Here is a 13,098-nt window from a genome sequence, read left to right on the forward strand (position 1 = left end):
TAGATAGATAGAGAGATAGGAGATAGATAGATAGATAGATAGGAGATAGATAGATAGGAGATAGATAGATAGATAGATAGATAGATAGATAGATAGATAGATAGATAGATAGGAGATAGATAGATAGATAGATAGATAGATAGATAGATAGGAGATAGATAGATAGATAGATAGATAGAGAGACAGATGATTGATTGATAGATAGATAGATAGATAGGAGATAGATAGATATGGATCGATAGATAGATGAGATAGATAGATAGAGAGACAGATGATTGATAGATAGATATAAAGATAGATATATAGATAGATATAAAGATAGATAGATACGATAGATAGATACGATAGAAAGGTACGATAGATAGATAGATAGATAGATAGATAGATAGATAGATAGATAGATAGGAGATAGATAGCTAGATAGAGCAATTACAGCTTTGATTTAATTTCCATTGACACCAGCACATGTGGCAGTAAAGAGTAAGGCAATGGGGAAGGTATAAAGAAGCTGCTGGGACCTTGTACACAGGAGCTGACACTCTAGGTGTGCTGTCAGCCAGGGCCGATGTGGAGGTCTGCACTGGATGACCCGCCTGACTCTTCGCCTCCGGTTCAGCACTACCCTGGTGTGGCTGACTTAGGAACAGGTGGCCCTGCTTTCAATTACGGAGGGCTAGCATGCCAGTGTGAGGCCTGGATTAGTTCACCTTCTCACAGGGAATTTGCCTCGGTTGGGATTGGATTTATTATGGCTTCACACATGGAACGCAGCTCATGTCAGCTGAGGGCAGTGACACATCATATGATTCACATTAACCTGCTGTGGACTGTTCTGCGGGGCCTGAGATTGTGTATTAAAATGACGACATTTTTAAAACAGTTTGATGGAAACCAGGACCCCTTAAGTGCAATGGTTCCAATTTGTTCCAACTAATCTATCACCTGCTGGATATATTATTCTAAAGGGTTTCTGGTAGCCGAGCCTTCCCCAGCCTTCCTATAATGCTAAGCTAGCTAATGGCTGTAATTGGGCCTTTTTAAAGGAAAGCAAAATATTTTTGTGGCAGACGAAAATGTAATGTGGTATATATAGTCGCTGACAAAAACCACTATGAGGTAACTAATGAACGAGATTATGGCCGGGGTACAGCAGGTTTACCGTCACGTGATTTGGGCTCTGTTCACAGTTTCAATGGAGTCATTCTTGTAGAAATGCTGGAATAAACCTATAGCTGAAAGGGCGGAAGAAGTGTGAGCTGCGCCTTCTCCTATGGACGAGGTGTGATGGAAAATCACCAAAATAACAGCAACGAAACTTCAAAGTATAACCTATATGTCACTACATGTAGGCAATAATTACACTTATATAGTTAGGGAAATTAATCTGGCAATTTTTAGAGTTTTTTTTTCCCTGTGGTTTTGCTTTTTTATTTGGGGGAAAAGAAAAATCTATCGCTTTTAGAAAAGAGGCAAAGACAGAATCAGGTAGAAGAAAAAAATGTACAACGTTGGCTCAATAAAAGAAATAAAAAATCATAAAATAAATTCACACAAAATTAAATAAAAACAAGCAAAATGCAGGAAGGAATTTTTAAAAAATCTATTTTTGGCTACAGTGTTTTATCTCTTTTTTTTTTTTTTTTTTTTTAGAATTTAGTTATCATTTGAATGTCTTACAGATTTCATTTTTATCTCAGCGGTCTGAACAGTAGCAAAAATGCCCTACAATGTTTTAGGTCATGAAATATTTCTTGAAGTCGTCCATTTATTTCAAGAAATATGACTTTGTGATAAAATAATACTATATAAAGATGTGAACAAATGCTTTACTCTTAAAAATAAATTCAATAAAGTAAAATAAATAAAAATAAATATAATACAAATAAATTGTATAATTATAATTTTTTTTTCAAAAACTATTTTTTTTTTTTTACAATGTCATATGATTTTTAATGCTTCTAAGATATCTAAAATCTGTTATCAAGACTACAAATTTGATAATTTCATTACTGTCACTAAAATTGAGTTTTAAGTAAAAACAAAAAAATTCTAATATGCTTTATTAACCAATATAAAAATGAAAGAAAATATGTCTGAATGTGATATATTATCACAATATAACAAAAAAAATTATCCTACTAATTTCCTGGAAAAAAAAAATCTTCCTTAGACAGCTGTCAAGAAAAAAAAACTTACTTAAAAAGATAAAGTACGGTAATAGAATTTGACTATTTTATTTGTATTATTTTAATTTTTGGTGAATAAAAGAAAAAAAAAATATATATATATTTTTTTTAAAATAATTTACCAAGTTCTAGAAAAATAAAAATTCTTAAAAACACATACAGTACTTCACTGTATAGTATTTGATAATGTAGCAGTCAAGTATTTTCGATGCTGGGGAAAAGCACTGTGAAAAGTGACTGTTTATCAGGTACATTATGTAACAAATTGTACAGTGCTGCGGAATATGTTGGCGCTATATAAATAAAATTTATTATTATTATTATATATTATTACTGTATATGCCAATAAAACCTATTTAGAGAATAAAATATCTGCAGATCCTAGGCATCCTATAATAGAGAAACATCATAATAAGCTGCTGAAGATCTAATGTATAAGTGTAAGTCTGAATTTGTATAAAATGTTTTGGTTTTCTAAAGATTTTGCCCGATTTGCACAAATTTGCTGTATATTTTATACTAAGTATAGCTACTTTTTGAGTACCTGGTGATATATTCTATTGTTTTTGTTCTTTCACTGTGACAATTTAGTATTCCTTGTATGTTTTACGTTGTGTTCTATCAATTACGTATACAAGTAAAGAAAAAGCGAGCACCTGAAAAAATCCGTCCCAAACCCCTTTGGCGGCAGACCGCCCCTAGGTGGTAGTACTGCTTCAGATTATATCCAAGACTGTTCCTCTCTGTAAGACGAGCCGCTCCACACTTCCAGCTTTACACTTCGCATTTGCAACAAAATTCTTCTTTCAAGGAAATAATTTTGAAAACAGGAATTTTTTGTTCTAACATTTTAGTCATTGATACTTGCAAGGGAAAATATATTACAATAAATTGCTTTCCATCGGCCTGTAACAGTTTCTGTATTTCACACTGGCGTTCTGCTTGCAGTTATTTTCCAAGAATGTTCTTTTTTTTATGGTGATTTATAAGTACAGTGAATTAATTTACGACCTGTATACAAGCAGGGGCAGCATTGCTTCTATACAGATACACTGGGATATAACTATCAGTCGCTCCGCTGGGCTTATTATATACCATTACACTCCAATGACCACAATATTGAACAACCACAACCTATCCTGCTCTATATTACTGTTTCTGGGAAATCTGATTGATTCCACTATGGTGAATGGAGGATTCTGAAGAACTACAGGTTAGCAAACAGGGACATGGCATTCTAATGGTAAGGGGTAAGATGCCTACAAAGAGTATTCTAGTTAGAACAAGGTATCCTATAGCCACTGGAAGCTGCTAATTCTTATTGAGAGGTCAGACCCCCACCAATTGTCAGGGCAGGGGTCCTGTGTCCCTTGTTTCGTCCAGACATGACCACAGCCAGAAGGCGTTGGCAGGAATAAGCAAGCATTCTGCAGTCCTACCAATCTTCATCAGGGGCCATGCTCAATTCTACGCCATTCAACTCTTAAGACAGGGTTGGGAAGGGAGAATATGAATAAGACCCCCATTTTGGCAATTACTGAGGGGCCCGGCAGGTGAGCCCCCACTGAACTAAAAGTAATAGGTGGATAAGTTATAACTTCATTAAACTGAAATATGTTCTTATAGGAGCACTAAGCATAGAAAGTCCATCATTATTATTTCCTTTAATTTCATTTTGTCTCATATTAAAATTAAAACTTAGAAATACAAAAAAAAACCTTCTCCAAGTGTCCCAGGAGCTCAGCACTGTTCCTACTTCTTGTCTTTACCATCTTGTGTTGAACTGTAAAACAATGAGCTGCAGCAGGAGCCTCTCCCCCATTATACACAAAAAGAATATTACACCCCGCCCCTCCTGGAAAATGGAACCAATCAGCGGATTGACCCAGGTGTTCTCTACAAGATTTCTACAAGACCATTTTTTTTTTTTTTTTAAATCTTCTTACAGGAACATGCAGGAAATCCTAGAGGTCAAGAAACAGTCAGGGTTACATGATCAACAGTTTACTGTTATCATTCATGTTTAGGGTTAGCGTTCCTTTAAGAGGAAACTTACAAGCTGCTTTTCAGAAAGTTCTATGTCTTATCTATTATTGAGATGGTTGGATGTACCCAAAAAACCAACTCAAACTTCTAAATGGCAAGCCTGATTAAATTTCCTACTCCCATATTGCTACATAACTAGGCAGAAGCTGATTTTTTCAGGTCCCCGTGAAAGCCCTATAATAATGGTTATAGGAGTGGTAATTCCTGCTATGAGTATGTGTCAGCTTTAGTAAAGTATCATCTGTTACAGAAAACTTTATGTGATTATAAGTAACTTTGTATTAAAATATGAGTGTTCAGTAGTCTGAAGCACTGGATGTGCATAGTATACATATGTAATAAGGTCACAAATAATACCCTGGTGACATAACCACCATATTTATCACACTAATCCCCAACTGTAGTTATAAGGAGGACATTTCACCACCTCCATCAGCTTCAGCTCTTTGTATTCTTTAATAGCTACTCCACTGACACCGGCACAGTTGGAACTTTTTCCTCTAGCCCCCACCATTCCTGAACAATTAGTGCTGTTAGTTTTGGTGCCTGGCATGCTAACTAGGTTCTCTACTGTCAGATGGGTGGTGTCAGGGAGGAGTAGACAAAGAGGCATTATTCAAACCTATGACTCTGCACAATCTGTCAGGATCCATTCCCTTTTATGAACGTGGCAAATGCATAAAAACGTCAGTTGTAACAATTTTTGTCTCCAATGGCATTTAAAAATTATTTTTTTGTTACCCAAATTTTTGAGACTTTCTAAAAGTGAATAATGTAAACCTACAAAAGAAAAACTATTTTTGAGCAAGTAAGCTCAAAAAAATTGAAAATCCACATTCTTCTTAGTTTTCTAGAATGCTGGCCTTGATAAAGCCCCTACACTTTTGCAGCATTTTCAGTAGCATCGTTTTTATCATTTTTTTTTTCTCTCAAAAACACTGCATCCAGATGTTAATTTAAAGCCTATAGGAAATTACTTAAACGTTTCCATGCACCTTGTTTTTGTTGTCTGTAGGTTTTTTATCTCCTGTACATGCAGCATGCTCTGAGTATAATGTTTTTGCCTGGTGAACTTCCTATAGATTTCATTATAAGACTATAAGACAGAATTCCTTAACATTACAATGGAAAGAATATGCAAATCTGATTTCCATGATGTAATTAGGAAGACAGAGTCTCAGTCATGCACACCAATAGAGGGCGCTCACTGAGAATGTGCAAGTCTATCTTCCATGATGTAATTACAAGGCAGAACAAACAAAAAACTTTGTTATAGTTCCACCATTTCTTTCTACATGATTTATATATTTGATAAACAGTAATAATAAAGACAGAATAATAATAATAATAATAATAATAATAATAATATGGATAAAACGGACAGCCCTCTTACCTGGCCCATTAAGGAAATCCTTTATTTGCAGGGTGACGAATGGTGGAGGAATCCCTGTTCTGACATTCACCTCTCCTGCCGCGGTCTGTAACCAAATCTTGGAGTAATCCAAACCTTCTGGCAAAGTTTTTCCAGCATCTACAAGAAGATAACAGAATGTCCATTGGATGAAGAAGTTTTGGCTTTTATAATTAGAAAACAACACAATTCTTCAAGCTTAGTACACCGGTCGGAAGGTGAAATACTTAGAAGTGGTTGTTAGAATGACAAATTCAGGATTACACAGTGACCATGTAGTAAGGCAACAAAACTTTGTGGCACATGGGGACAAACTTTAAGAAGAGGAGACAGGAAAGGAAATAAAAAATAGGGTATTACAGATATCACGAGCCTACTGATAGAAAATTTTTGAACTGAGAATTTGGGAAGGGGAAGGAGATGACATTGTAGATTCTCTGCACATGAGGTCATCTACAGTATCAACCCACAGTGACAATCTAAGATCCCAATATCTGCTTAATGTCTCACTTTTTCAATCCAGAGAAAGCAAACATGAAATGATAATATTTGCAGACAATATGAGACAACTTTTCACGATCTTGACATTTTTTAATACGGATTTCCATAAGGAGGAGGTGGCATTCTTGGCCACCCGAAGATCAGCTTACGAGAGAGTTTAGATATACCTGGTAGGGATATTTTCCCATATGGGGCATGTCATTCAGAAATCAGAAGAGGCTATACATATATACAATCCCACCAAACACCAGATGGTAATAGTATTGACGATAAGGCGTCTCAGAAGTTATGCAATAGATTTGCCGATCTGTGAAAGGTAGCTGAAAACGACCAAAGAAGCATCAATGATCACCATTAAAGAGAGTCTGTCACCAGAACCCAAGATATCAACCACATAGAAATAGGATAGGATAATATGATAATAGGATAGGATAATAGGATAATGGAAGGAGAAGAGGATCCATGCTCAAAGGTCATGCAGAAAAAGAGAGAAGCGATCATGTAGATGAACACGACTTTATTGGTAAAACAGTACAGCACAACGCGTTTCGGGTTGTAGAACACCCTTTTTCAAGTGCAAAAATCACTGCTTTGGAGGTCCCATCTGGACAGTTCAACTCTGTCTGAGTGGCACCACACAGTCCTTCCATTATCCTTTTCATTTCCCGGGCACCCGGTGTATGCTGATGGAACCGCTGCCACCCTCACCAGAAGCATTTACCACACAATTGTGTCTTTGGGTGTTGTGATCTTGTCACAACCCCATCAGGTGAGGGGTCTACTGGTCGTTCTTCATTATTACAATATTTGTCACAGCTTAACAGTATAATACTGCACTTAGTGCACTCGGTGTCTCTCTTTTTTCATTTACATAGAAAGATAGGGTAGGGTCACCTGAATCACACAATGTTTTCTCCTTCTGAATTGGCACCTCCATTGTCAAGATATTGCCATTTTTATAACAATCCCAATGAGTTGTATTGAGAGTCAGCTCTTATGTGCGCCCAACACTCCCTTCGATCAGGGACACTGTGCCCTGTCCTCATGAACCATGGGGGACACTTACTGTATCTCTTACGCCCTTTATAAACCCAGGAAACAATTTCTAGACACAATTATACAGTTTCGGTCAATTAGCTAACGGAATCCATTTTTACTTCCTTTAATTTATATTTCCATTTCACGAAGTATAAACTAGTTAAAAGAACAAATGTGCAATAAAACCAAAATCAAAAAGACATCAAAATATCATATGACCTATTACACTCTGTATAAACAGATTCTTGTGGTTCTTCCAGTCTTAACCATCACTTAGTAGATATAACCCCCGAAGCCAACCTATGCCAACAGCCCACTTAGTCTTAGACTTCAAAGGACGTGCGGCCATTTGCACACTTGAATGTAATGATACTGGCTCGGATCCAGAAGCTACAAGCACCTTGCATTATAAAGTCATTTGGAAGGGATCTGACCTTATTGAGGTCCTGAACTCAAAGCAGAACCGGAGTAGTCAGCCCCACAAATAAATATTGAACTGAGAAATCTGAATTTGGACTTGTTCAATGTATGGCCAGAGATCGATTATTGTTCTCGGCAGTGTATTAATAGCTGCGTTAACTCAAGGAAAACGTTGCCTTCTGGAGACCATTAATTCTGTTGTTAAATCCCTTAATATTCAGGGAAAGGTCTCGTTTTAGACCCTGAGAATCCCGCAGCGAGTTACTATTCTGATTTTGATAAGTATAATTGTAAACATTGTTTCAAATATTTAGATTTCACTAAATCTGGCAACTAGCGGTCCATGTGTCACAAACTTTTAAGACTTGAGAAGAGATTCCATGTGCGTATAAATAACCTTATTTCATGTATTTGCCGCAGCTGTTCCCATGTATTCCATCTACATTCTAATCCGACTTAAAGGGAACCGGTCAAGGCGATCTCAGGAATGGGAGGTTTGTGTCCCAAATATACTTGCTGTAAAGCTGTGCGTTATATCAAACTCATCGATGGTGCACTTTGCGCCTGCGCAGTGGTTCATTGAAGCTGATGAAGTACACCTTGGCTTCGATGCGCAAGTGCCCAATGTTTGGTGCCTATGTTTCTTTCCCTGGCAGCTTCACTGCACAACTGCTGGGAGTAGAGACGTTAGGTACCTATAATGGTCCTGTGGGTGATTTAGTGCTCCAAATTGCACTCATAGGTTCCCTTTAAATCAGAACTTATAGGACTATTTCCATCTTAAAAAATGATGGCATATCGCTAGGCTATGCCTTCACTTTATCATGGTGTGACTTCCAGGACCCCGATTGATCCTGAGAATGAACAAGATCTTTCAATGTTTTTCCTTGTGCAGTGGCTATCCTGGCTACCCCGAGGTGCAAAGAACAGGAGGCAGGCTATCGCACTTTTAGTGTAGCGATGCTGCCGTTCTCCTGGGGCTCCTGTGCAGGGAAAGCCTGTAGTGGGGCTGCAGTAGTCAATTAGTACCGGGTTCTCTCCTGTTCAGGATCAGTGGATGGCCCAGACATGAGACTAAAACTGCTAGTGATATGTCATTGCTTTACGAAATGAGAATACCCATTCATAAACCATGGTCATGACAGATAAAGTTCATCATACGGTCAGAAAATATTATAGTATATGGAGACAGGTCAAAACTAGAAGCCATCTCATGTAAACCAGAATGGTCCCGCATCACTAGGTACTGCAAAGTGGAGTAAGAGGGTGAAATACAGCTGTAAGGTAAGTCCATACATAGTAAACTGTGTCCACCGATTTACAGCAAAATCCAGACTTTGGTTCATCTATTGTAATCATGATGACCTCTGCGGGAGGTTTCCTTGCCGGCTACAGATGCCAAGAAGACATTCAGCCACCCCAGAACATCCCCTTCTACCGCTCCCCCCTCCCTACTATTAGCGTTTTGATAAAGCAATTCTTGCACTGTACTGGGGCTGGTGTAATAATGATGTTTTTGGTGCTGACAGACTCCCTTTAACTATAATATAGTCGTGTTGCTTTTAGAAGAGGCGCTTAACTTATGTTATATATATGTGGACTTGTCCATTCAACAGTATAGATACATCTGTATACTTTACAACACAAGATATGTAGACTTTTGAAGAGTCAGCAATGAACACGCTATAAGTAGGAGGGCGTATTTCAACGATTTGGTAAACCCATATGAGACATACTTAAGAAGTCCAAACTACAGACAGCACCATAAAAGATATTTTTTCATGTTATTTACAGTCCATCGAGGCACTTATTATATTAGCTATTATTAATTGTAGGATTCCTATTCCTGTGTGTAACCATGTTACGCCCTGTTTTTACACTGAACATATGGCAGTTTTGTATCACTGTCTCTTTAGTGCACTGGGCACTTAAAACCGGCAATGGAATTTCTGTATCTTTGACTTTATCAAGTGAGTCATAGAAAACTCCAGAGATTTTATGGGAAATATTAAATTTAAAATGTCTCTATTTTAAAGTTATATTTTCCAGACAAAGCCTAAGAATGTGCAGTCCCTATACAACCAAACATACACAACTTGAGTAATGTCCATGGCAGAATTACAAATCGTTGTATGAGTACCCTGTTTTTTTCCAAAAATAAGCCCTAGCTTGGTTTTAGGAGTAGGCTTGAAATATAAACCATACTCCAAAAAACAAACCCTAGTTACCGTAAGCGCCTCCAGTGCTAGGTTATGTCATGTGACTTCATTGAGATGTCATTTGGGTCTCCGTTGTTCTGGTCCATCAGAGGAGAGGAACAACAGACCACTAAAATAGTAGACACAAATGGAGAACCACGAACCGCATTGACCGCGTCGGGTGTCTGTTCTTTATAACTAAAATTACTGGAAGAAAAATTCAGACTTTTGTCTAGTGAGTTTCGACAGTGTCTCCTGAACGTGTGTGAACCCAGCCCTAGCTGTTATATTGTAAGGGCAATGGTGTGAATTTCTAAGGATTTAATTTTTTTTTTTTTTTTTTTTACAGATATGTAAATTTTGAAAGTGCTACAAGCCATCATTTATATCACATGAACTGTGACTAGGCCTACTTTCCCTCTATATTGTAGAGAATCTGGGACTATGGAACGTGAAGGACTGTCAGCTTTGTCTTGACAGTGTTTGCATTAGAGGGTCTGCAATGGTCAGCTCTGATGGGGATTGTAAGAACACGTCTAATTTGTTGTGTAGCTGTGTATGGACACCCGAAAATGACTGCTATTGACCTTTACTTGGTTCTACACCAGTGTTTATTGCTTCATGACATTTCTTCTTTCACCTGTCAGTAATGCAGCGTGACATCCAGCCTTAATACGTGTGCTGTCAATCTAACACCTATGGGGTTAAAACAAACCATTATAAGGATCGGGCTGGAAACACATTGTATTACCTTAATGAAAATGAACGGACTTATTGATACATTCCATCACTGTATGTATCTTTGTCTATAGTAGACATTTGATATAGAAGAGGAAGAGGAGGTTCCCTATTATGGATCAATTATTATTTCACTACCAAACTTGATGTTGGGATTCTTAAGAATATCTTTATTAGACTGCTCATAAAAGTCACCCACCCTAAAATCTACCTTTCCTTTTCTATGCCACCTCTTGACTAACTTTTTATATATTTCTACTGTACAATTGGTTTCCATAAATCTAATGATTTGCTGGGGTTGCACCCATGTGTTCTCACCTCTGCCTCGACTTCAAAAATGGGGCAAAGGGAAAAAGAAAGTTCAAGTGAAGGGACCTTTAATTTTGTAGACATAAAACATACTATCTGAAGTTGGATTTCCCTTAAAGGGGCCGTTATGGACTCTTATTCTCTATCAATGGACAAGAGATAGCGGTCTGCTCACTAGGGGCTCAATCACAGGGCCCCCCAGTGATCAGGAGGACGGGGAACTCAAAAGTCCCCCTAAGGCCTGCTTGTTACATTCAGGTGAGGCTCACCTAAGAGCCCGACCTAAGTGTGTTGTTGGCTTGAAGGGATCCTATTTTTCAAACACATTTTTTTCTAATACGTCAGAATAGCCTTAAGAAAGGCTATTCTTCTCCTACCTTTCGTTGTCTTCTCCGTGCCGCCGTTCTGTAGGAATCCTGGTTTTTGTCGGTACGTAAATGAGTTCTCTCGCAGCACCGGGGGCAAGTCCCAGTGCTCAAACAGCACTGAGGGCGTCCCCAATGCTGCCAGAGAACTCTCCAGCGCCGCCTCCATCTTCTTCTGGAATGAGGTCTTCACCGCGTCTTCTTCTGGCGGTAGCTTCTAACTTCTAGGCCTCAGGCCTAGGGCAATGCCAACTGCGCATGTGCGCGGCCACAAGAAAAATGGCCGCTTACACAGTATTGTAAGCAGCTATTTTCTCATGGCTGGTGGACACGTGCAATACTGTGAGAGAACTCATTTACATACCAACAAAAACTGGGATACCTACGGAATGGCGGCACAGAGAAGACAACAAAAGGTAGGAAAAGAATAGCCTTTCTTAAGGCTATTCCGACGTCCTAGTTAAAAAAATGTGTAAAAGTAGGATTCCTTTAATATGCTTTATCCTGGTGACAGACTCCCTGTAATGTGAGTCTATCACCAGACTTCTCTATATAAACTACACACAGACGGATGTTAGCCCGCATGGTGCTGATGTACTTACTTTGAGAATCTATGTCAGACTGGTTGTATAATCTTGAGAAGTTTCTCAAGATAGATGAACATGTTCATCCTTTGCAGTTCTCTTATTGTAGATGGACTCTCTTTAATACTAGACAGGAAAACTTTCAGAAACGATTATTCCGCCTTTCTGATGTCTGTATACACCGGCCTCAGGTCTGAGAGATCTACTAAATAATTAAATCACATATTGTGAACAACCGACGGCAATATGATGGATCTTAAGTCCCACAGTCCTTTAGATGTCAATTGACATCTGACTACTAAAAGAAAACCAGCCATGATTGGTGCAGGCAACTGGTAATCCAGGTCTATGAAGAAGGAAGACCATCACTAGAAGATTTACGGCTGAATTACACAGCCCAATTGTGGCCAAAATAAGCATATGTGGACAATAACACTGTTTCCAGTAATCGCCCTGAATAACAGGTAATGTAATAGGGCTTTTAACCAGGGCTCGTCATCTCTCTGCTTGTCCTTCTCCCCCTCCTTTCTCCATAGACTTCAGTAGTTTTAGCTGTAAACTGAGTGTAAATTTCAATATATTCAGCAGAAGGTGGGAGGCAAATAAGTTCAAGAAGCATTCTTTAAAAAAGTTTTTTCCTTACAATATACAAAAACTACAAAGTCAACCTTATCCTCTGAGGTGGTGAATGTGCCCCAATTCTGGGTGGAGATATACTGATGTGCACAAAAAAGTATACAGTGATTAAAGGGGTTGTGCCATTATAAGCACCCTATTCACAGGACGGGAGCTTCATACCCAACAATACATAGGATGCTTTTTGCAAGACTAGTAGCAGAGTTGCTCCATTTATTTTATTAGATTTATTGGAAACACAAAGCTTTTAACCAACGCCATAGAAATAGTGCTAGAACACAAAGTGTACAGAATAATACATAAGCCCTGTAAGAAATATGTACCACAGCTAAAAACAACTCGACCACCACAAGGAATGTGCAAGCAGCAGCGATAAATCTGTAGGATGCCTGCCTGCTGTGGATACATCTCCTCAGTAGTGAGTCAGTCATCTGTACCACCATATGTTAGACAGTGGTGGATCCAGGCTTTGCGGGGCCCTGGGCAATTGACTTTGGCGGGGCCCTACTTACGGGGGGGGTCTGGGGGGGAGGTCTGGGGGGTACTCCATATACAAATAATTAGCCCAAAAAATGCGTTATTCCAGGGCTGGTCTTGTGTAGGCCTCAGTCCAGATGTGAGTCCTGGGCTTGTTACTGAGCCATAAAAGGCTGCAGAGCCTGCACT

At 38.6% G+C, this 13,098-nt stretch overlaps 1 protein-coding gene across 1 annotated transcript in view; it reads right to left on the minus strand.

The window, feature by feature from the left end:
* VPS13B (vacuolar protein sorting 13 homolog B) overlaps nt 1-13,098 on the minus strand; it is a 705,368-nt gene that overhangs the window by 163,453 nt on the left and 528,817 nt on the right. Inside the window, exon 35 of the mRNA XM_075270303.1 lies at nt 5,626-5,763. Coding sequence (XP_075126404.1) covers nt 5,626-5,763 — 138 coding nt within the window. The remainder of the gene's footprint in view (nt 1-5,625; nt 5,764-13,098) is intronic.

The sequence above is a fragment of the Leptodactylus fuscus genome, chromosome 4 (assembly GCF_031893055.1).
Source record: "Leptodactylus fuscus isolate aLepFus1 chromosome 4, aLepFus1.hap2, whole genome shotgun sequence".
Classification (NCBI taxonomy): Eukaryota; Metazoa; Chordata; class Amphibia; order Anura; family Leptodactylidae; genus Leptodactylus; species Leptodactylus fuscus.